At 40.2% G+C, this 25829-nt stretch overlaps 1 protein-coding gene across 12 annotated transcripts in view; it reads right to left on the reverse strand.

The window, feature by feature from the left end:
* Positions 1-25503, reverse strand: part of LOC309437627 (kinesin-like protein KIF16B) — a 133737-nt gene extending 108234 nt beyond the window's left edge. For 11 of the 12 annotated variants that reach the window (XR_014183588.1, XR_014183589.1, XR_014183590.1 and 8 more), the window contains exons 1-5: positions 25319-25503; positions 8803-8872; positions 7677-7790; positions 4570-4686; positions 337-434 (exon numbers count right to left, since the gene is read on the reverse strand). Coding sequence is in view for 8 of the 12 variants with exons in the window: in XM_082048191.1 (XP_081904317.1) it covers positions 337-434; positions 4570-4686; positions 7677-7790; positions 8803-8872; positions 25319-25365 (446 nt within the window). In the remaining 4 variants the exon portion in view is untranslated. Of the gene's footprint in view, positions 1-336; positions 435-4569; positions 4687-7676; positions 7791-8802; positions 8873-20868; positions 20929-25318 lie in introns of those variants that run through there. The other variant, XM_082048192.1, reaches the window with a different exon arrangement.
* Positions 25504-25829: the final 326 nt, after the last annotated feature.

The raw sequence follows: 25829 nt of genomic DNA on the forward strand, positions 1-25829 counted from the left end.
AAAAAGAAGCGAGTAGAAAGGAAGCAGACATTAGCGATATCAAGATCTCCTAATGTCAGCCTGAAATAAAGGGTAAAAATAAGGAACATGCTGTTCAGTAGCAAAGGCATTTTCACAATCATTTACGTAAAGCAAAACGTACAGCTGTTGGATTGAAGTTAGAAGTATTGTGCATTTTGACTACGACTGCCAACAAAAAAATCAATTATAGGACTGAGGCCAAGCATGGAAAGTTATTTGGAAAACACACACTTTTCTCAGAGATAAAGTGAGACGGGGTGGTTGTAACTGAAACAAGTTTGATAAGCAGCAAACTATTAACGTGCCAAGACCTACCTGACTTCTGTTCGAAAGGATGCCTCATTCCGCTTTGTTTTCTCACTTATTTTGCTGAATAATCCTTCACAAATTCGAGGTATTAAACCTGCATCACCCTGCAATAACAACAGTTCTTATTTCGAAGGCTGTATATGCATGCACAATATATTTTGAAGAATAAAATCCAAGATCACTAGTTGAGAGTTCCGACATGCAGAAAATGGGGGGGAAAAAAAAAATCAAAACTTTTCAGCAAATACTTTCCTGCCCTTTATTTAACTGCAGTCACCTTGACACTAATCCTCGTGTTTACTGGAATGCATAGACTTGCTCCAATTCTTTGCTGTTGGGATATATTTCGCCCTTTGAATAATCCTAACTGCTTAAAGCAGAAACTGGCTCCTCAGAGCAACGTGTGAACTGTCTTATCTCAACACTATCTTTTCTAACTTCTTCCATCTCATTTCACCATGGACTTGCCATCTGCAGACAACGGGACAGGATCCATCTACCTGCATCCGTGAGCCATTCTCATTCAAAGCCCAAATCCCCAGCTGCTGTCTTTAAAGATGCAGCAGAAGATAAAGTAGCATGCAACGGCAATATTAAAACTACATTCACTGTATCTCACAGTACAGCCAAATTAAATTTGATATTCTATTCCTGAATGTTCGACTCTGCAGTTAGAGTTTTCATGCATAAAGTTGGTTGAATAAAGCAAACTGAAAAAACATATTCCTTCTCACAGATCCCTACAGACCACACGGTTTACTAGCAGGGCTGCCACTATCCATTACAGGGTCCTTGCCACTTCAGCTAACAGCAGGATGTCATCTTCCTGGTTACGCTGGCACTTGAGAATTGAGCCTCACGCCAGCGAGGCTGTTGCTGCACCACTGATGTCAAGCACATATCGGAGTGCGAGGCAGCTGCTAACAACACTGAGATACCCAGAGGCTCAGCGTGCAGCTTTCCCCTTCCCTGTGCTCCAGGGAAGCTTCATTCCCTGCCCGTTGCTCCCTTCCAGCCAAGAAGCAAGGCAATAAGTCAAAGCCAGGCTTTTCCCCAGCAGCAGAGTGTCACACAGCTCTGGTCTCAGCTGCCAAGGAGCTGCTTCTTCCCTGCCACCCCATTCGCACCCAGTCTGATGAGGCTGATGACCAACAACCTGCTGTGCACACCTCCTGAGGAAAACAGCAGCTAATGCTCCTTCAGAGCTGAAATGAGTGAACGTGGCTCTCAGGAATGAAAGAAGAGGACGTATACATACAGATGAGCTCTGGGCTCCGAGCTGCAAACTCAGAAGCAGCTTACAAAACAGTCTGTCAGCTACAATTTGCCTCCAGTCCAAAAATGCAGAAGATACTTGATGCGATGGACTAATTCCAATTCTATGCGTCGCTGAGGCAAGAAGTGTTCTTGCTTAGAGATCGGGGCCTTGTAATTCAGCAGGAGGCAACTTAGGACAAATCAGACCCAACATCCAACATGAGCACAGCCCAGGCACCCAAGCAAGTTTGCCTGGTGGGACTCTACAGATATCTGGCAGCAGGAAAACACAGAGAGTGGACAAATCTGCAGCAGACTCTGGCAGAGGGAGCGTTCCTTGGGCGAAGATTTCTGTTCTACTTGGACTCCCATACAAAATCCAACACTTTTAGCCCAAGCCCACTCCAGTCTGCTCCTGTGCTGGTCCCCTCTGTCCTCATTCTTCAGGTTCCCACTGCATTTTCTGTCCCAGCAGTCTTCTTCCAGGTGTTCCTCTTCCTCTTTCCTTTGCCTAGATGTAACTTGTGATTCATCATGCAGTCTCTTCTTTATTTTAATCATACTCTTATCCCTCCATTTTGCCCTTTTTTCAGCTCCTTCCTCCTCTAAATCACAGCCTCTCTGTCCTTTTCAAACCAGGCTTCCTTCTTTGAAACAATAATCTGTTCTCTCCTATGACACCTAGCCCTTCATCTGACTGCACCCTGCTTTAAAGAAAAATAAAGTACAATAAAAAAACACCCCCACCTAGACAAAGGGAAAAAGTTGCAGCTTAACTGGGCTTTTTTTGAGACTTTGGTAAGAAAGGAGCCACCTTTGTCAATATGTATCAGTATCCAGGTAAAGCATCATGGTTCAATGTTGGAATTTTCCCTTCACCTTTTGTTTTTTAAGCCACAGGAACAGGAAAAAGTAAGACTTTTCTTTCATCTCACGCTTGGAAACACCTGAACAGTTTTAATTAAAGCTTAAGGATAAAACATGAAAGATCCATCACAAAGTTTTAGGCAAGTCATTAGTGTCTGACATAATTTAGCAACTGCAAAGAGAGTCTTAAAATATGAAATATTGGTTCTAATCGAGTAACTTCAACCACAGCAATATAGTGATGATAAAGGAAGAACACACAGTTCCCAGCATTCTTCATCAGTAAAATATACATCTCACAGAATGTATACTCTTTATTAGAAACTATATTTAAACGTTTTCTCCCTTTTTCACTCCCTACAGCTTCAGGGCAGGATCAACTACATCTTTGACAGGTTGTTTTCTGGGTTATAGTTTCCAGCCATGGAAATCTGAAGAACCAAAACAGGGAGTTCACTCCAGAGCTTAATTTTCTCATTAAAAGCCTTTCTTCCCCTCCACATTATTCAACCAGAAAACTCCTTATTGCAATTTAAATATACTGTTTCTTACCCATCTACCTTGGACACAGAGAACAAATAATTCCACCCCCTTCTGCAGCAGCCTTTCACGTCTTGGAAGACTTTTGTTCCTCCACAGTGTTCTTTTCTCTGCTTACGCAAGTCTGACCTTCTTGATAGATGATATTTTATACATCTCTGATCATTTCAATATCTCTGCTCAAGACTTATTCTAAGTGGTTCACATATTTCTTGAAATGATTGCTGCACACGGTATTGCAGAAGCCTTTCAGAGCCAGGAACAGCAGATATTGAAAGGAAAATGAGAATGGAATTCATACTTTTTAAGGAGAAGTAAGGAAAAAAAGAAAATTTATTTCCAATTCAAGTTTTCTTATAGCAAGGTAGTCTCTCTGACAGGGCCATCAATTTTCAAGCATTTAACTTGGCATCTGAGAATATTTTATACACACGCTGTACAAATCCAGATTAAAGTATTTATGTATCATGGCAAGAAGATTAGACCTTTATTACTGAATAGTGTCAAACAAACTTCAGCACCTGTTCATTTGCAAAATGTCTTGATGATTACGGTCATTACATACAGTGAGGCAGTCTCATAAAAATGTCACTTTTATAAATTTCTGAAATAGAAATCCACATCTAGGTCATAACATATTTTCTGGTTACAAAAGTCTAATCTGCTTACCATATTGAAGTCAAATATAAAGCTACTTCTTCAGTGACAACTGAAAAAGATTTACAGCTAATTTACTCTCCTAAACTAAAAGAGGTGCAAAGTGGCCAATCTTACTATATTTCAAAAGAGTGATCTACTTAAGGAAGGACAAGTGATAGTATTCCCCTTTTTCAATTCTGCTGGGAAAAGAGATGCTGCGTTGTTTTCCCCCCAAGGTCTAAAAGAGAACAAAACCTGCAGAGGTTGCCTTGCAAACAGGCTTCATGAGTCCACCCTTTTAAACTGCTCCACTAGGTTCCTTATGTCCTTGGGCAGTCATGGAAGCAACTCCTGTCCTTCACTCAAACACTGCCAAATGCTCCTCTTGCAGGGTCTTCACTGCAGTGCTAAACAGGAGTTTAACCTTAAAATTCAAGTTACTGTACCATCTCATAATGGTTTGCTGAAACTTACCTTTAGCACCTCGCATCCCCAGTTTCTACTCCTCACTTGGTAGCCTTCTCTAAACAGGGCTCAAGGACCTATTTTAATCTTTCGACCCTTCAAAACAGGCCTAAAAACCAGATCTCTTCCCAAAGAGCTGATCATTCATATTCTCAAAATCAGTATCTTCTTTCTTGCCTCGAGTTCGGCACAGATAATCAGCAGTAACAGTTGACATTTTTGGTTTTGTTACTGAACAAAAATATTTGCTTTTCATCCAACATAACGGAGTATCACTTAAAGACACTTCTTCCAACTGTAAATACCTACCCATAAACAGCTTCTAAAACCTCTGATTACCACTCCAAGGTTCAATAGATGGGAGGTCAGTAGCATACAGACAGGATCAGCAATGATAACGTGTTCTTGCAACAGCATTATTTCAACACAATGCTACAGAATAAAAATGCACATTTGCAAAATCCAACATACCGCATTTCCCATCATGGTGTAGGACTTCCCAGATCCAGTCTGTCCGTACGCAAAAACACAAGCATTATAACCTTCGAAAGCAGACCTAATTACATCTGTACCAAGATTCTTGAAAACCTAAAAACATAGAAAGTTTTTTAAGACAAAAGAAGCTTGGGGAAAAAATTTGTCATCAGTCGGCAATCCAGCACGGCAAATATTGAACAATAAAATGCCACAACATAAGCTATTGGCATCAACCAATGATGTTTACTATAGGACAGGAAATTAGTACTTCAAATATAATACTAAACTTTACTACTGTGTTTATCTTATAGCACTGCAACAGTATATTTACTTCTTTTTCTGTCGGAGATCTACTTGACATGCAGAAGTACAAAAACAACACAAAACCACCAACCACCAAACCTCCTTCCTATAGCTCCAATTTCTTTCAGTTTATCTCAGACACTTCATTTACTTTTCCTTATTGTTAATCTCACTCTTTGTATCTTTGCCAGCTCTCTATGTTCTGCAAATACTCAGCCCCTTCTCAAAAGGAAAGGTTTCAATGATCCTGTCGGTTTCTTGGTTTGTGTTTTTGGAGGGTTTTGCTTGGTTGGTTTTGGATTTTTGCTTTAACCAAATGTAAGAAAATGTCCCGTTATTTTCTCTGTATTTCCTCCCTAACTGGCTTTTACATATATTTATTTTTAGGCTGACAAACATGGAAACGTGTTGGTTTTTTTTTTAAATGCGGTATGTGGCCTTCTATCATCAGTTGGCCCCTTTCCTTTTCCCTTAATATATACAACCTGGTATCGATTCCTCCTCCACATCCCATAATATGGGAGTCTGTTCTCAGCTAATAACCTCAGCTCTCAACAGATGCCTTCAAGCCCCTCCCAGATCCCCAGCCTTTAATTATCCATCCCTTTCCATCCATCCCCACACTGGTCAAGGAGTAACACTTGGTGCAGCATTTCTCTCCATTAAAATATTAATCTGGGTCTCCCAATCCAGACATGATTTTCAAAAAAAAAAAACTCATAGATGTTTTACATAATTTGGCTACTCATCTGCAGAATGTGTGGTTTAAATTAACCAAGGTGTACAAGTCATTACTGATAGCAAATGGCACACCCACACAGTATAATCATGCTGTGCCTCCCTTGGAGGAGTGCTGGGTAATTTCTTTAATCATTAACACTGAGTTGAAAGCATGCCTTTGGAATACTTAACTTGACCTTCCCTTGAGCAAAAGAGTTGCAATTCTGTAATCTGTGATACTTCTCAAAGGGGAAGAGTATAAAGATCAGCCAAAGTACAATTTCACTTGTCATTTGAAAAGGAGCATCTTAGTCAAAGTCTCCCTCCTAAATAACTGCTCCTTTATTTTTCCACCTCTTTTTCCCTTTCACTATGTCCAAGTTTTTACCTCACCATCTGAACCAAGTCTTCATGCACTAGTTTTGACTAGTTTCTCTTTTAAAAATGTGTGTATGCCTTGCAAAATGATATGAGATAGTATATGGGACACTTACAGTCAGTGGTGTCTAAACACAGAAGCTTAACACAGGTTAGAAGAAAATACATTATCTGGATGGAACTTTGACAGAACCAAATGACTGGGACACTGGTTTATCCCAGAAGAGCAGTAAACTCATCAAAATTCTATTTGTTTCTCGTCCATGAATAAAAACTAAGTAGCTTGATGGTAAATTGCCGCTCCCACTCCAAATTTCTAATACTAAAGCATAGTTTGCATCTACATATTAATATGCATCTGCATATTAATGCAGCATGTAGCATTAGACACCCATTTATTATTTTTCTGCCTTTCAGAAGGAAAAATATAACAATCATGAACAAAGCACACTAGGCAACCACATTACCAACAATCAAGATCAATTTTATTCCGTGGCACAATGAATGTGAATGAAAGACATCCTTCTTCTATGCCACCGGTGCAGCAAACTGGAAATTCTGCAGCAACTTGATAAGAGCTTAACTACAAAGTCTTCCAATTAAACACAAAATGAATAACATAAGCAAAACAATAGCTTGTGCAATATTTGTTTAGAAATCGCACTCCCATGGTTTGAAAACTCCTTTTGTTTTCAATGTGCTGCGCGCACTGTAATTAAAATGACACTTGACGCGGGGACAATATTTTTGTGGCTGAGAAAGAGAAGTTTGTGTTCTTGCCAGTAAGGATGGAGGAGGCAGTCTGGGGCTGTGGGACACGCTGTAATAGCAGAATATGGAACACAGACATCTAAGCCATGTTTAGGATTTATTGTTAGCATCCTATTACTATGAACCATAAAGCTCATAGGTTTAAAAGAACAAAAAAAATTGCTGATCCACTCTGAAATAGAAGCAAAATGGCACCAATGAGAAGGAATTTAAAACAGCAACTGAAGGTCAGAACTTTAATTGACAGCCGGCCTGATGAAAGTGAAGAGATCTGATGAAGAATGGGGAGACCCCAGGCTCTCATCTTGCAGTCAGCCCAGAGTGACACACAGGGCGTGGTGGCTTCAATTGGGGGGTTATAATTGTCCCAAGTTTTTTTTCTGCTGAGGATCCCTCTAAAGGAGGCACCCAGCTTGAGCTGCTCTATGCTCTACCTTGCAAATCAATCATTTATTTTTGAAGATTTTCCGGAATCCATGCCTGAGTCTCCCCTATGGAAAACCTTATCTAACACAAGGGAGGAGAAAGAAGAATCTTCTTCAATGTGTACCAAGACTTTTGGAAAAAAAGAAACAAAACCCACTTCAATCAGATAAGAATGTTTCTCTCCAAGTGAATTAAGGATAGATACTGGTTTCTCAAAAGTGATTTTTTTCAAAAAAGCTTTTCAAAAACAAATTTAGTGATCAGAGAAGTTTTCTAATTTGACCTTACAAGACAAATCAGACCAGAGAAGTAGAAAGAAGAAATTTAGCCTGCTGTATTAGGAAACACGGCACTTAAGAAAACAAAACAAAATTCAAATTCTCAGGCACCTAGGGAATTTCTAAATTGCACAAGAAGCACTTTCAATGGAAAGAAGTTTAAAAGAATGCTTTTAAGGCAAAGAAAAGGGAAAAAAATCAATTATTAACATTCAGAAATCCTACCATTTCTTGACAAACAAAGCTGGGACTTTCACTGTCTGCTGAGAAATAGGAAAAATCATAGGTAAAGGTCTTAGTTCTTTCTCGTCCTGGGTCTCCACTACCACCCTCTGGTACCTATTTAACAAACAAAAATAGAGTGAGAGAGAGCTGGTACAATACATCTTGATGAAGTAATTAAATTTTTTTTACACTAAATAATCAAAATATAAATTTAACATAAGGATATAAACATTTAGAAATTTACAATGACAGGTTAGCCTGTTATTCAAACAACAGCAAAAAAAAATAGCAACAGATATACCCTTCAGTAAGGACAGTAATGTTACAAGACAGCACAGCAGGAATTATTTGGATTTCAGCTTACTGCTCCCTAACACCACTCTACATTTTTGTCACTTATATTCAGTTCAATCAGTCCTGTATATGAAATTCAGTTTACAATAAGGGATTATCCCACATGTATAAATAAGAGCCCGAGAGATCTTTGCATTGTGAACAGCGTTTCAATGTGGACTCATAATTAAATGGTGTTACCTACCTGCTGCTTAAGGCCAGCATCATGCTCAAGACAGGACAGCTTGCACTACACTTCAGCAACAGTCACTGCTTCTGAATCAGTCCAAACAAACCATACACTGAAACTCCTTTCATATATTAATATTCTTCATTGGAAACTATTTTGCAAAAACCTATTTGCTGTGCATGATTTCTCTTGCCAAGAGAAAAGTTAAAATATACCATGAAGAGATCATAGCAAGCGATGGGTACTTTGGATTTAGTTCATTTTCATGGGAATCCCTGAGGACGATTTCTACAGATGAAGCAAAGGTTTAATAGCTACCAGGCAGGTACCTCTCTTCTATTGCTGGCTGTCATCTTCCACCTACATAATGACCAGAGTGATAAACCTTAGGAAAAACCTATGAGATACAGCCTAGAGTGGTTTGCAGAAAACTGCGGTGCAGTAAGTTAACAGTTTAATCTGTTTCCCCAAAGGATTACTTCAACAGTCTATTTTAAAAACTAAGGGCTATTCTCCACAGCACAGTGAGCACCACTGTTTCATCCAGTCATATTTTGTCAGATATTCAGTTAGGAGTTCCTTCTTTAAATTGTGTTTACTCACCTTTAAGTTTGTGATTGTCGTTTTGTTTTTGTCCATTGAAATAATAAACTTCGCATTAAGTTCTTTCTCCCTGAAAGAAAAACAAGACTTGAGTATGTTAAATAAAACGTATCACAATAATCCACAGCCATATTTCCACTCATGAGGTCGCTTGCCACAATCAGCTACCACGGGAATTCATTTTTATTTCATTGGTTTTGTTTGGGTTTTTTGGGGGTTTGGTGTGGTTTTGTTTCTTTGGTGGTTTGTTTGTTGGTTGGTTTTGTTTGTTTGGGGGTTTCTTGGGGGGAGGTTCTTTGGTGTTTCGGTTTAGGTTTTTTATTGTTGGTTGGTTGTTTTATTCTTGTGACCAAAGTTTACTTATTGCTGTGGGATCCAGTTGAAGTACTCAGGTTTGCCTCCAAATCCTTTCATCTACAAAGAGAGCAGCAACTCAGGGAAACCTGCTTCCGGAGTTTGACTCTGCAAGGCAATTAAGTGGTTTATACTTGATTTTAAGTACTCTGATCCACAGCCCAGTGAAGTCAACTACCTGGCTCTAAGGAACTACGAAACAGAACATTATAAGATAAGACCTGGCTTCTTACCACCGTCCTAGCAGTAGCAGTCCCCATTTACCCATATAGCCTAGGTAACAGGGACTAAATATTTAATCCACAAGACATCAGTATTTTAAACTTCACTTAAAAACAAGGTACTCAACATTTTTTTGAGCTGCGATGCCCATGGCAATGCGCAAGAGAGGCTCTGCTGCTAAGGGAATGTTACACAGGTCTGTTGCTTCCCAGAGCACAATGATTCCAGGAAGAAGAAAAGTCCAGTTCTCCAGCAGTGTTCTTGTACATCCACATTTATTTCACATCAGTTGCTTCTGACTGTTTTCAAAACTATCATAAAAAAATCATTAGCTTAGTGTCTAAAAACATCATGTATCAACCTGCTTGCTAGACATGGGATTTCACTCCAGTTAGTCGTAAGAGTAACACAGGCTGCTCTTGAATGAAAACCTGAAGCATAACATCTCCTGTGTTGTTAAAAACACGTGAGAAAAAGCGATGGAAGAGGAGGACTGTTATATACACCATACAAAAGCTCGCTCCCCAAATGCTGACAGACATGCCTGTTCCAAAACCAGCTGCTAAATCGCCCGACAAACTGGTGTGCCTGCCTGCCTGGTGCCAAGGAAAGCAAAGGGCTTTAAAGTAATAAAGTGCTGCTTTACCACATTGCACGGCATCTCAGAGATTACTGGATATCTGCTTGCACCAAGCAAAATAAAAAGGAAAAGCCTGAGTTCAGGATCTTGGTGACATTTTCTTACTCGTGGCGCACTAGATCACCCAGGTCTATGTTCATCAGCTGACACCGCAGCTCCTCTCTATTCACATTCAGTTTCCCAGTAGAAATTGTAAAGAAAAGCAAAACCCCATTTTAAAATCTACATTAATGAATAAAGATTAGGCAAATAAAAGTGCTTATTTAAATATCAACACATTAAGTTATTTTCTAAGGTAATAAAACATATAATTGTTATAATTACAGCATTAATTATACAACTGAATTTAGATCTACCATAGAGACACGTCTTAAGATATGCCTCTCAGTCATTTCCATGTCATCCTTAGTAGCTTTTACTAAGGTCTACACTTAAGAGACTGAAATACTAAGATGCAGCTATGAGTAATAAACAAGGAAACTGAGAAGTTTCCAATGGTATTTTTAGTAATAAAGAGATTTTGACACGGCAGTAATGCCGCCTGTGCATGGCTACTACTCACCCTGCTTCCCAAACTGCCTCTACCTGTCTGTAACTATTTGCTCAGCAAAGTTGTAATAAGTAATGTGGCCCAATTAAATGGTCTATATTCCCACAAACATTTGTTTCAAATATAATTTGTAACCTGCTTCCTATAGGAAGTTCAGAAGGACTCTAAGGGGGAAGTAATTATTGCTTTTTTGTCTGGATTTCTTTATGCTTGAGATATATGAGAAGAAATAGTAAAATATGTTTGTGCTTTCTTTCTCAGAGCTAGCCAGCTCTCCATATTACAAAACCTAAAGCTACGCAATAATGGAAAAAGGATACAAAATAATCCAAGTCTAACACCCATGTACAAACTACACACAATTCTGAGAAGTCTACAGTCATTAATTTTTGTGTTAACACCAATAACAATATTAAACACTAAAGAATGAGGATTTAAAAGTGAAAAAAAAAAAAAGCCTTGTAAAGCACTAGCCAATAAAAAAATTAATAAATAGAACCCTGCGTTCTTGTAGGGGAAGGGATAGAGAGAAGACAACCTGAAAGAGGAATACTAAGATCAGAATCAATAAGCCAACCTGCAAGATGTGAAAAGAATTAACAGGAATCAAATGCTAAACCCTCATTTAAATATATGAGACAGCTGAGTATAATTTATTGTACACATAAAGAGGTTGAGAGGATCCCGTAAAAAACAACTGCTTGCATGATGCCAGTCATTTCCAGGCACTCACTTCATGCAGTTCAGCAGGGTCTGAGTCCCTTCCAAAAGTTTTGATTGCAAGTTCTACCTTAATTAAAGGTTCATGCTGTAAACAGCTGTATGGCAGTATTGGGTACCATTCTGAGAACCTTCAGGGCAAGGAGAACCCTGCTGCAACCAGCTACTCCTCCAGCATCCCTAGAAACTCATTTCAGCCCAGAGAGAAGCCCCAGCCACTACCCAAAAAAACACCCCCACCAACTCCATCCCCTTCATTACAAAGCAATGTAAAGGGGCTGGCTGCCAAAACCAGTTCACAATTAATGCTTTGATTTAAGCAAGCCTGCTTCCCCCCAAGCCCAATGTGTTCCCACAGCGGTGATTTGGGCCAGCCTCCAGGCTTCCCTTGCTGCTGTTTCATACACCACGTGGAGCTCCAGGATCACAAGGGAACGAAACTTCTAACCCGTGATCTCATGGCTCCAAACCAAACTATGAAGCGATCAAGGAGACAAGTTTCTTGGCACAGATACCAGGAAATACAGCAGCCCAGTGCTACTATTGCTAAATTCAGCTAGTCATCTAGCAATTAATGGCGAGGAGGAGAAAGAAGGAGAAGGAGAAAGAGAAGGAGAAGGAGAAGGAGAAGGAGAAGGAGAAGGAGAAGGAGAAGGAGAAGGAGAAGGAGAAGGAGAAGGAGAAGGAGAAGGAGAAGGAGAAGGAGAAGGAGAAGGAGAAGGAGAAGGAGAAGGAGAAGGAGAAGGAGAAGGAGAAGGAGAAATCAGAATGACTACTTCAAATAATACCAGCACTTTGTTTTAGTATAAACAGTATTAATGTTATTACCAAGATACACTTAAAAGAACTAGTCTACTACTCTTGCAATGGGATAACTTCTTAAAACTTTGCCCAAGTAAGGCATTTATCTATTTTTTTTTCACCACAAAGGGCACACGGATTATGAAGAACCGCCCTAAACTGAGTATGATTCAGAAGCCATATCAAAACACAGCAGTTCCATGGTAGCTCAGAGGTAGATCTCTTTATGCCAACTTTCTTTCTCTCCTTCCTTTGTATTCCCTACTTATTTTCAGGGCAAGGATCAGAGCAGCTTTTGCACCTCCATGGGCATCTGGTCAAAATCCTACTACAGGTAGCTGACTATGAGCACTATCTCAAGATTTCAAGGCAAATTTCAGTGGCATCTGTTCATTATGTCACAAGACTTTCTCAACATCCTCTGACAGAGAAAAGGAAGAAGAGCACCAAAAAGCACTGTTACCTCAAACATAAATCAACAAGGAAAGCTTTAGAAAAATTCTTATTACAGACATGCAAAATGTGTTTGGTCTTTTTCCAAGTTCAAGTTCTTTCCTTTAAGGTCTTTCAATGGGATGTTCGGTTATTTAAATAGTGCCTTTTTATTGATCTCTTCTGTATTATTCAGACACTAGAGCATTTATTATAGCTTATTTCATTAGAAAATCATGATACTAGGTTTTCCATTAAAATAATACTACGGGAATCAGTTCTGTTTACCGTAATCCCTTTCAGTCATAACTCTGAAAAGAGAAAGATGCATTTCATCTAGGGGGTGGGAGGGGAAAATCAAAAAGGACAGGACAGAAAGTGCAATCAGTTTTCCCAAATAGTGTTTCAAAAGACCACTTCGGAAAACCTCCAAGGCTGCACAGCCAAGGACACAGGCACTACCACAACTGCCTGCAGAGCATCTTTGTGTCAAAATGGAACAACAGCCTGTAAAATATACTCTTGGAAATTCACTTAGCTATAGACATCTAACAGAACGTCTATTGGAAAAGGATTATACTGAAGAGCAGACATGCGATTTTTGTTTTTCAGCTACTCAAAGACATAGTCTGAGCACTTGTAAAAGCAACTCAACCATGCTTAATGGCTTTTCTTTTCAGCAAAGTGCCTGCTGCTTCTTATATTCGCATTTGAGGCACAATGTTACGGATTTCCTATTTTATCGCTCTGCTTGTTCAATACCCAGGTGTATTTCTGAGGTCACAAAGTGAAAGCATGAGGGTTGCTTAATGACCAGGAAAATTCAAGGTAGATTTAACTGAAAAACAAGCACAAAGTGTGTCACAGAAAGAACTTGGCTTTTTCTTGTAGCTTGGTAACATACCAACTGTACGTTTGCCCTGATGTCCCATCGAATTACACAAACCAAGAGCACTTCCCTTTGTTTGAGTAACTCTTAGAAGGGGAACATTCAATTCAACCATATACTTTAAAAAGTCAAACAAAAACTCTCCTACACAAGAAATTCTTTGTTACTTTCTGTAACTACCAGAAAAGCAAAGTTTGTGCAATCTGAAATATCACACAATTTCTCTTTCCTATTCAAAGGTTTTTGTTTGGTTTGGGTTTTTTTTAACTTCTTCAATGTTTATCAAATAACTTTGTAGAAAGTGCATTTTTTTTAAATGTGATTCCATATCTAGGTGCAGTCAAAAACATAAATCTGGAGGTCTGTATATAAAACACATTCATTACCCTTTGGGTTAAAATAAGTTTTTCCATAAACATTGATAACAAACAGTTTCAATGTAACGTTGGCTGAGATCTAAAATCAGAACAAGTCAAGCAATCTGATTTAAACACAAGATTTGGGGAATCCATTGTGGCTTGAGTTACCAGTACTACATGACTACACTGTATAAAAAAATCACAGTCATCTCCATAGTGGGGCAACAGCCCAACAAATCCTGATCTCCAATGACCCCATGCTCTTGACCGATGTCGCTACAAGCCCATAATCAAATGACGCAAGCCACGTTTACACTAATATAGTTTAAAAGGCACTTCTTTCATAAGGGGATGGCCTTTCAGTACTGAAAAGGGGCCTATAAGAAAGATGGAGATGGACTTTTTAGCAGGGCCTGTTACAACAGGACAAGGGGTGATGGGTTAAAACTAAAAGAGGGGAGATTCAGGCCAGACATGAGGAAGGAATTTTTCACACTGAGGGTGGTGAAACACTGTCCCAGGTTGCCCAGAGAGGTGGTGGATGACCCATCCCTGGAGACATCCCAGGCCAGGCTGGACGGGGCTCTGAGCAACCTGATCTGGGTGAAGATGTCCCTGCTCACGGCAGGGGTTAGGCTGGATGAGCTTTGAAGGTCCCTTCCAACCCAAACTATTCTGTGATTCTCTAACTACACATTGTACATCAAGCAGCATAACTACAATTAGTCATCCTTCAGCCTTGGTTTGAGACAAGGTCCCTGGATGGATCCTCTGACAGCCAGGAAGGGCTGCAGCCTTCCCCTCATTCAGGAGAGCTCTGCAGCCTCTATACAGCCACCCGTGTTCTCTGAACAACACAACTTCATTATCTTCCAGACCTCTACCAAACTGTCAAATCTGGCTGACAGCAGCCAACAGATTCAAAAGCTGCTTGATGAGAGCGGGACCGGCTGACAGACAGGCTGCGCTGTCTCTCAAGTTTCACCTCAAGAAGCCAGACAAGAAAAAAGCAGAAGAAAATCCTGGGAACTGAAGTGAAAAAAACCAGCTTTCTACGGATACCATTGCGATTGTGTCTCAGTAAGAGAATGAAACCATACACGTACTTGGTACTTCAAAAAACAGTTTTGTCAAAAAGCCCATTTTGTGTGGGCGTAAGGTTTTCTGTGATCAACATAATCTTAATAAGTTCCTAGTGCAGACCCACATTCTCTTTTCTGATACCTGTTTTGTAAAAAGCATTGGCAAACTTTGCAAATACTTAAATGCAAATAGCAAATAGTTAAACTGTGAACTTCCGTCACAGTGCAGCAGAAACCAGAATAAACCCAGCGACAGAGAAAGCAGAAGCAGGGGAAAATCTTGTACATCTCATGAAACAGATATATTCCCTTAGTTTATATGCCAGTACGTACCTATCAGCTCTTGTATGAAGGACAACCTAGATTAAATGCCTTTAGCCATAAGAATAAATTTTACCAACAATAGTGAAAGGCAGTAGTTTAATCTATAGCTGTAAGGCTCTCCTGCAAAATGAATATACCCATGTCCTTGTGCTGTCTTCTCTCAAATGATATCTAGCTTTTTGGGGGAAACTATGCACACTCGTGGTAACAGACCAGTCATTATATTAAATCATGTATCTGACGTGCTTTTTAAATTTGCATTTTTAATAATATTTTAGGTAAACTTCACCTCCCAACAACTCAGATCAGGTCTGGTAGATAGCCACAAAAGCAAATTTTTAAATCACCAGGAAAAGGTAACTCAAAAAAAAAGTTAACGTATCCACACATGCCATGGTCAATGATCACATAATAACCTGAAAAATATTTAATGTTCAATTAGCAGACTACCTCGACAGCAACTTTTTTGCTTTGCCTGTGTAGATGGAACATCAGACCAGGCTCAGTAACGGTCTTACCAGTAGGAACTAGTCCTGCATAGCTAAGTTTTAAGATAACCACACGTAAAACCTCTTACCTGCTTCCGATTTTGGCCTTTAAGAAAATGTAGCAAATGCTAATCTTTGGCAGAAGCAACATAAAATATAAACTCAGACACAATTGAGTTGATTTGAATGACAGCCTGGAATTTTGTTGTAACTATTATTATGACACTATGAAATTTTTCTAGGACTCCTGCATTTTAGTCCATGTGATATTTTGCTTTTAATACCTTGTTTCTTCTGATTTGTTCTTTTAGTCCTGCTATCCCAAGTCATAAAGACAGTATTGACTTGACCTCTTGTGTACAGCAAAGCACGATTCAAAGAAATCACGCTGCTTCTCTGCAGTGCCCTTGTATTTTGGGGCAGGAGGTCCTCAAATTAGAAATTCAAAACTAAAAAATTGTACCTGATCTCACAGATCTATTAACCCATCAAGTAATCCAAAAGGCTGTTCTGTTGCTATTTCCTCTACTGAAACACATGCAGGCAATCTGGACAGAACAACAAATTATTTCAGTTATGTAAGCACAAGTATCTTTCGAATATATAAGCATTCAGAAAAATAATGGGTGTACTCCAGGTTTCTGTATCTCACCACTGCTTTGTATTTACAACACAAATGCTTTGGAGAAGAATCTTCATAAAGAACAAATATTTGAAGTGTCTGAGTTTTCAACAATAAGAACTTCAGCCCATCATCAATTAAGATGCTGAGTGCCACGTACACCCTCTGTTAGATGACTCTGAAAAACCCTCTCTGAATAAATAACCCTGGCTTTGTATTCATAGCAACTGCAAAATAGAGGACTTTGCTCTTCAATTCAGTCAGCTGTTCTCACCAACAATACCTGCCTTTCACATGCTCAGACTTCTAAGAGTCTTCAAGTCCAAGAGCTCACTTAGGTTAAAAGAGCTGAGTGCTAATCCCATTTATCTAAAAACTGATCTTAATTTCAAATAAACAAGACCAGAGAAACCGACAGGCTCACCTTACCCTCACTTTGTTTCATTATGAAGCCTGCAATACAGAGAGACTCATTACCTTTTACTCTGCTGGTCTCGGGGAGCTCTCAACAAAAAGCAGCATTTGAAAGTATTTTATTGCTCATCATTTTAGTGATATAACATAAGTAAGTAGCCTGGTAACGTGTTTGATAGCACTGAAATTAATTAGGAAACACTATTCTAAAACTTGGGTTTTAAGTTCAAAATGCTTAAGATCATAACGTTTTGGGGATTAGAAATTGTAAATGAGGCCAATTTAATTACGTTGCCCCACACATGCCCACGCTGCTGCTGTGCTCCAGCACCACTGGCACTGGAAGGTCTTTGTTCTTCAGCGCTAGGGAGGGGGACAGACCAAACAAGGTAGCGATTGTGACAAATCCCACAGGCTTGAAAACCTTTTGAAGCACTTGCATTAATGCACTAAAAAGGACAGAAAAATAAGCTGATGTAAACAGAGGCTATACGTGGGCGTCCTGATCTCTGGTGCTTTATGCAAGATTAACTGTCAGTCCCAGCCATTAACTCTTCAGTCAATGGGAATCCAGTATTTTGCTGAAACTCCTTAGAGCTCCTTTTGCAGCAATCAGGTCTGTTCCGTTTTTGCTGCTCACAAACACAAGGATAAATCTCTGCATTTGGGACTCTCTCTCCCTCATACATCTTGCCCAACACATGAAAAGCCAAGATCCCATTTTAAAGACTACACAGGACAGAGAATAAACTGGGTATGCACAAAGTTGTGCAATAACCACCACAGAGGAAGTTGGAGGCAGAATGGCAAATGCAGGAGCTACTTATAAGTCACCCAGGTCTGGTCTCACCTTCCCATTCGAGCAAGATAATTTCCTGTAATGACTTTCTTCAAAGGAATTAGCTCTTCCCAACTGCCTGGGCTTTCATTCCCTTTGGGAGACTCTTCCACAACCTGCACTATCTCATTAGCAGTAATTCCTTAGGTACAGTCTAAGCTGATCCATTATTAGCTTCATTCCATTACTCCCAAGATGTTATAAAGGAGCCATAACTAAATATTTAATTCCTCTTTTCAACATTTAAGCCCCGCAAATATTTCTCGATTTCCATCTCCTAATCCATTCTGGTAGTCATAACACATACAGTATACATTTTGCTCAGTATTTTTTGAATCGATGATTCCAGACATTTCTGTTGATGTTTTCTAACGTAATTCAGCTGTTAAGGTTCCAGAAATGCGACTTCAAGATATATTAACCCAGAGGCTCACTGGGCAAAGCCCCAACCACAGCTTCAGTGTTTGGCTCTGCAAGATATTTGGAAACAAGAACTGCACTGTATTGTATGACACTCTCAAGTTCAAATTCATTGGTTCTAAGCAGAAAAACTTCAAAGATTAACCTCGGAGGAAAAGGACATAGAAAAGAAGAGGAAAGCAAGCTACAGGCCACTGATGTTCAAAGACCATGTATTTCAGCAGGGGTGAGAAACTCTAGAGACAGAAACCACCAGAGAGTGCTGCTATTCTCTACTGCTTCTACCCATAAGTTGCAGCTTGCAGTGCTGCTGGCTCTGGCTATTGTGGAAATGCCTCAGGAGAGTCCAACAAGTTTTTCTAGACTATCCTGACCTGTGGCATCCAAATTCCCAGCCAACTACCATCCTTGGTGTTGGCTTCTCCATTTGGCTTTAACTTTTCATTTTATCAAAGGTCACACGCTCAGTCTCCGCTCCTCACAGCTGCCCAACGCTGCGTTTTAACACCCCTTAGGAACACACAGCCAGACCATTTGAGATTTAAACTCTTCAGGAGAGCAACTATTCTGCTTCACATTTGAAATGTTCTCTTTAAAATAATTTTGTAAAATAACTTTGGCGTTTTTCCCCCCACCTCATAACTGCTGCTTCTTCCCATTCTATACAACCATACCTGTACTATTTTCTGCTACTTACTGCCTTTATGCCCCCCTCCCAAAAAAACAAACAAAAAAACCAACCAAACAACCTTGAAACTTAAAAAGTAACCATTACCCATGCTACTATATTGATTATAAGACCTTCATCACCTCTTATCCTTGCTACTGACAACCAAGTCCTTTCTGTAAGCCCACTAGGTTCTTATTTTTTTCTAATCCTTACAAGTTTGAGTCAACGCTCTGCTGTGGGCAAGCTGTCATTTCTACTTCATTTGCTTCAACAGCAAGTTCTCCAACCTCTCCTCTATTTTCATATGGTCCGCTTGCAGCCTTACAACGCAGCTTACTACATTTCTTTCTCAAACATATGATGCCCGTAGATACCATTTAAAGGAGCCTCACAGGACATAGCACCTATGTTTCCCAACAAACACTGCTATCTCAATTGCATCTTCATTCCAGAACAACTGACAGCAATAATGACAGCCATCAACTACCATGATTTAAACTTTTCTCATCTTTGAGGGCATTTTTACATAATTACAAATGTTTATGCCACTTTTTTTTGTTGGTACCCATGCTTGAAGAACACACGTTCAATGCATTTAACAAGCAGAACCCTCCCTAGCACTGGTCAGATACCATCTAAACCAGGGACCAACAGCTCCTTTCAGAGCAGAGCCACCTGTTTTCCTACCCACCTCTCCTTTGCTTTCTCTCTAAGTCCTACATACTAAACCATCAGGTAACATGGCCATACAAGGACCATTTCATTTCACCTATAGGGAAAAACTGATCTTATTCTACACTCCTCATAACTGAGCGAGTACTAGATTTTTGTGCTCTTTCACATCTGGCAGTCTCACTGTGCAGAGCTGCAAAGGCCAAGTGGATGAAGCACCCACTGCTCTTCACCCCACCCCAGAACCTGGCCGTATTCACCGGGTATCACCACCTCATCGCCAACCAGACCCATCTGCTAAGCACATCTTCACTCAGTTCAGGGAAAAGGTAGTGATTATGAAGGAGAGATGACGTGTTCATTGTCATGCCAACACTCACCTGTCTGGTCCTCACAGTACTAAGGGACCTGTCCTGAGGAGCTGAGCATGACCACAGTGAAGAATAAAAACTCTTACTGCTGTTTGCTTCTCTTGAGGTGGTGAGAGATAATAAATAGAAAATAAAACCATTTCTTCATGTACCTTACAAAACAAAACATACTATACTTTCATTTCAGACTAAGTTCTGCTAGGATCAACTTTACACGATCCAGGAACTCAGATCACTGTCTACACCTTTAGGCACTGGTCCAACACTAACAACAGAAGTAGCATGCTGACAAAGGTCATTACACATATATATGTATACATATACACAGATACAGCTTACTCCCAGGGAGAGAAGTGTATCTACTCTGAACATTTTCACAAAGGAAAAAAATCTGCTGGAGGTCATTAGGTGGGTTCAAGGGTTTGGACACAAAATACAGCAAGGTGAAAAGGTCACATTCAGAACAGTTAGTCTGTCTTGCCAACTCAGCATCAAAGTAGATTTTTATTGGATTTGCACTCACCCACAGATAAAGGCAAAGGCAAGAGACAGGCACACTCACCCCAGGAACACTAGAGCCTCACCTATTCTTACAGATCTTACAGCTTATTTTTATAGTAGAGAAATTGTACATGATTGTAAATCAAATCACAGGCACCATTATTAAAACAGAAGTTCAAACACTTAACATAAGAAATAGCAAACTCAGCTTGCTGATAAACGGCTTATCCTCATCGGTACTGTAGTTTAGAAAGTGACAGTACTGCAACACTTGGCTAAATTTAAGCTTTGAGCTACATTACTGTGATCACTCTGGATCCTTTTACAAGCAGCAACCAACAATCAGTGCTCAGAAACAGTCGCAGCAAAAATTTCACCGTGCACTTCAGAGACAAAAATGATATTCAGCTATGGGTGTCCTTGCTTGTAATCACTCCATCTTTTCTCACTCTACCTGTGTTACACTGATGTTATACACATTTTGTCAAAACACTCTATCTTTACAAATTCATGAAAATGAAAAATATACACAGTAACCATATTTTAGACATAGTAATTCATCATGAAACAGCACCTCATTCCCTTCTCCCCTGCACTGGAAATTCTATAATATATTGCCCGTGGATTTCTTTTGCTTCTCAATTCTAAAAAGCAAGGATAGTTAATTATAACTTTCATACTGCCAGTAAGCTCCTACCTAAATCACTTGTACACATCCAGAAGGAAATTAAAATTTCAGCTGGCTCTTCACTGTTTACCTGTTTATCTCTTTTAGCTGCTAGAAAAACACTCTAGTCACAAGTTCCTTGTAAAATGAAACTGCTTCATTTCCATCTCTGTCCTTTGCATTGCTATATTAATTTCAGTGGTTGAAAACTCTGCTGTTGACACTAGGGCTTGGATTGTGCAAGCGGTTATTTTTAAAGATAATATAAAGTTGCTCCTAAATTTCCCATGCTACTCTGACTCCAGCTCTGCACACAGATGAGTCACTTAGACTTACAAGCATAACTGAGGTGTAATAATGTAAAACCAAGAGGGCCAGTCTTACATCTAATGAATAATTACATGGAATGTACTTGTGGATTTAAGTATCGACATTGGCCTGGCTTTTAATCCAAACAAATCCCAGAGTCACACAAAAGCCTTCTCTGAGCAATAAAACATATTTTTCACCTCCCCACTATCAAACATAAAAGCTGTTTGTCTTCATGTGGTAATAACCATATAACCATGTAAAGCACTATAGCTACTGGCACACATTGCGGTCCTCCCCATCAGTCACTTCTGTTTCAAGAGCAGATCTAAGGAGTGTGTGCATACAGGGTTAAAAATTGATAATTTAAAAATTAAATCAAATTGGAATTTCTATGTCACTATACTGGAAATATCAGAGCTGTGGGAAAGTCCACACAGCTCATTGAAATAAACATTTAAAAATGCCAAGAGCACAGGATAAGCACAGGGAAGAAGAACTTAGTGCAGTGCAAAACCCCATGCTGATGTTTGCTGCAACTTCTGCAGTTAAGGACAACTTATGACCCTCGTTTACTTCGTTCAGACAGTTAAATACATTAATTAGTTTATGCAAATGCAAGAAACAGATTTAAAAGGTTAAAAAAAAAAAACCCCTCAGACAAAGCTTGTTTTTCTCTATTACTTCGTGAATTGAAAGCCAAACAGAACATAGCTAACAGGTGTAAGAAATTGAGGGGCCCAAGAACTAGTATCTGAAAGAGTCAAGTTGATATTTCCTTTATTAAATATAAAAATATTTGTTCTTATTTAGCATACTTTGAATGGTTTAATTTACCTGACAAAAAAAAGTTAAAAGTTTGGTTTTCCCAAACACTAACTGAACTCTAGTTTTCATTCAGACAAAATGTGACATAAAATGCAAATAAGAAAGGATTACCCCTCATTCTTCTGAAAAGACTCTGAGCAGACGAACATAAAGCAATGCATTCACTTGAACTGTGCAGATGCAGTGTATAATACAAAATTGAGAGCCAGCATTAGGTTAGGCTTAACAGCATCCCAAATATCTCACACTATGCAGGAGACAGTGACTAGTAACCAGTAACCCAAACTCATCCGTGCAGTAAGTGAAAAGTGCCTCAAAGCTGATTACACTTCTCTATAATCCCATTATTTTACCCAGGAAACAGCCATTCTGAGGAACGACAGGATCTTGATGAGAAACTGCACTTTGTGAGAGCAGATATGGGATTCTCCAGTCTGGTCCTTCAAATAATAAGACAATGAATGAATGCTTCTAGTGACTGTTTCAGAAAATGAACCTTAGAAATAATGGTGACCAAAATCATTAACTTGCCAGAGCAAAATACATCACCCAGCCAACTACACCTCCCTGCAGATTTCTACTTGACGAAGAAAACCTAGTCTTCTGCCAGCTGGCAGGTTTTTAGCCACTTTACAGGTACATTAAAATATAAGCACAAGCTGAAATTCAATTCAGTATTGAATTAGGGAAACAGAAGGATAGATCAAGACTCACCAAGTAACTTGACTTTCTAAGCTCATGCTCACAACTACTTTCAGAGTAATAACTGTAAAGCTATTAGACATCATTTTTATTGCATTATCCAGAGATACAGTCAAAAACCTCTAGTGTGACCTCTGTGTAACACTATTTGGGATGTTAACTACTTTAAGAAGAATGGTCAAGGGCTTTGCAACAGCACTGAAATGAAGAAATTCCTTCTAGGTCAAGCAAGAGAACGAGAAGACTTAAAATAAATCACAGAAAAAAAACAAACCTGAAATTTGTCACCTAAGCAATGCAATAGCAAGTAAACCTTAAACAACAACCCCCCCCATCACATGATTCATTCCAAGATCCATGTTCATGACTTATTACACAATTAGCAGCACTATGACACCACACAGTGCAACTGCTCCATAATGCAGGAGTCTTACCAATAACCATTCATTTACTGTCTTCTCTAATTAAAAATGACTCATGAAATAAGCTGCATTGTATGATTAAGCTTTGAAAAAAACAAAGCAAATTTAGAGACACAAAATTAAATTTAACTCTATACAGTATCATGGTACAGATTTTAAAAATAAGTGCTGCAGATTGAACACGGGATTGAAAAGTTCTTTTGAAGAGGCAGAAAGGCCTTTCCTCTGTAAATCACTGCAGTGACCCATAGAGTGAAGGGAAAAGCTCAGAGAAAACACATACAAGGGAAACCAATAAAAGCTAAATATTATTCCTGCTCCTGTCTTAGGGGTCACCACACCTTCACTATCACAATATGAAACCTGTGAGATCCTCTAAGGCTTAGAATCTGTTTTACAACACACAGCACACAAGTCCAGCACTGACTGAAGGAGAGAAGCACCACCGACCCCAGCACCGCGTCTGGGCTGCAGTACTGGGTGCCACACCAAACAGCAACCATGCCCCTGAAAATCGAAACTCAGATGCAACATCCCATGACATTGAATCCAGCTTCCTGAGAATTATTTACAAGCATCAAGCACCATCTCATAAATAGCAAGGCTGTAACAACTTGAACTGGAAGGCTCTTCACGGTTTGCTTAGCTCCACAGTCAGGCAGTAGTTTTCAGAATAAGGTTATTCACAGTTTACCCTTTGCCACTTAGTACACGGTGGCAAAGACTATGTTGATCACACGCGGCCTCTGCCTGCCCTGCTCTTAGGTTCTTTCTTTTCCATCATTTTCTAGGTGCATTCTGATCTAGCCCCATCCAAGTTGCTCTCCAATGTGCACTCTAGATGCCAGGTCCAGAGTCATTGTCTGTAATATTCTTTTGCCACAACATTTGCAAACTTCTGCTCACACTTCACCTGTTGGTGATTCCACTGCCTATCACAATTACCAGCCCTTTTCCCTTCTGCCATATGCTTTCCATTTCCTTCTCTTCTGTCTCTTGGCAAGTCATGGTTCTAGTTTGCAAATAAAACTTCTCCCTGCTACCAAAACACTACAAATAAGAAGTCTTATCAACACTTTAAGACCTACCCTGTCATCAGAGATGCTGAAAGGAAGAGTGAAGTATATATACAGAATAATTTTTAAAATTTATAGAAACCATATGGTTAAATAGCAGGGGGGTAAGCAAGGGGGAAAGCAAGAGGATGTGACAAAATTATTCACCAGCCCTGACCCCTTCATCAAACTGACTCAGCTCCATCAAACTGCCTGAACTACTTGAAACCAAACTGCAATATTTTCCCCCTTCCAATCTTCAGCAAATTTTATTTTCATGTTTGTTTGTTGTTTGGTTTTTTTTCCCCCCACTGAAAATGACAAGATACAGACTGACTTTCAGAACTTGGCAAATTATACTTATATTCAGAATTATAATTATATTCAGAACAAGGGAAGAAGTAAGAGCTCTACCAGTAGAATCTGAACATTTTCTACATTTCTCTTAAATTATATAATTAAAAAATAACTCTAACATGCACATTATGCACTTGTTTCACCAAAGAGTGTTTATCTCCTGGACTCATCCCAGGAGGCAGGTGAAAAACTCTTGTCAATATAGTAAGTGGGGCGGACTGCCTCTTTTATACTGTGAGCTTAAGCAGCCTACTAATAACCTTTAGCAGAGTGGCTCCTCCGCAAAAACTGGCATTATAAACGAATTAGACAATGTTTCTTTTTCTAGTCGGTAGAAGGGGTTGCAGTTGCCAGATGAAATGAAGTAGCTTCCTTTCACATTTCAGAAGCCTGGTTGTACACGCTTGGCAGGTCACTGCCTCTCAGTTTCCTAACTTCACCAAAGTAAACTTTTTTGTCATTACAAAAGAAACAGGCGAACCGATGCTTAAGACCATGACACAGTGAACTTCCCAGGAAAGGCCCCGCACCTTCCAACATAACGGGGGAGCCACTTCCCAGCCCGCCGGGGAGCAGCGCTGCCGGCAGCCGCCCCTGGCACCCCGAGCGGCTCAGCCCCCAGGTCCCGGGCAGAGCTCCCCCTCAGCGGCCACCGCCGGCACAGGTGCGACACGGAGTGTCCCGCACCCCCTGCGTGAGCCACCGCCGGCGGCTCTGGCGCTGCAGCCCAGCGCCTGGGACCGCGCAGCCCCTGGGGAGCGAGGCGCAGGAAAGGCCGGGGCGGCCCCGCCACCGGGCCGCACTCACCTGCGGTTCATGGGCCGCACTCGCACGGCCACCTTCACCGAAGCCATGGCTCATCCCCGCCGGGCCGCTCAGACCCGCACCTGCTCCAGTCGCCACCGGCCCGGCCCAGCCTCGCCCCGCCCGGCCTGGCCCCGCCGCCGTCCCGCCCGCCGGGGCCGAGTCCAGGCCGGCTGCTGGCCTAGGCCATGTCGCTATGGCAACCACCCCCCGAGCGGCTATGGGGGCTGTGCGGGGTCAAACAACGTCACAAAGCGCTGCTCCGTCCGGCCCCGCCCTCGGCCGCGGCGGGGGAGGAGGAGGGGAGGAGGAAAAAGGAAAAGAAAAGGAAAAGGAAAAGGAAAAGGAAAAGGAAAAGGAAAAGGAAAGAAAAGAAAAGAAAAGAAAAGAAAAGAAAAGAAAAGAAAAGAAAAGAAAAGAAAAGAAAAGAAAAGAAAAGAAAAGAAAAGAAAAGAAAAGAAAAGAAAAGAAAAGAAAAGAAAAGAAAAGAAAAGAAAAAGGAAAATGAACAAAA

The sequence above is a fragment of the Streptopelia decaocto genome, assembly GCF_964273445.1.
Source record: "Streptopelia decaocto genome assembly, chromosome: 3".
NCBI classification, from domain to species: Eukaryota; Metazoa; Chordata; class Aves; order Columbiformes; family Columbidae; genus Streptopelia; species Streptopelia decaocto.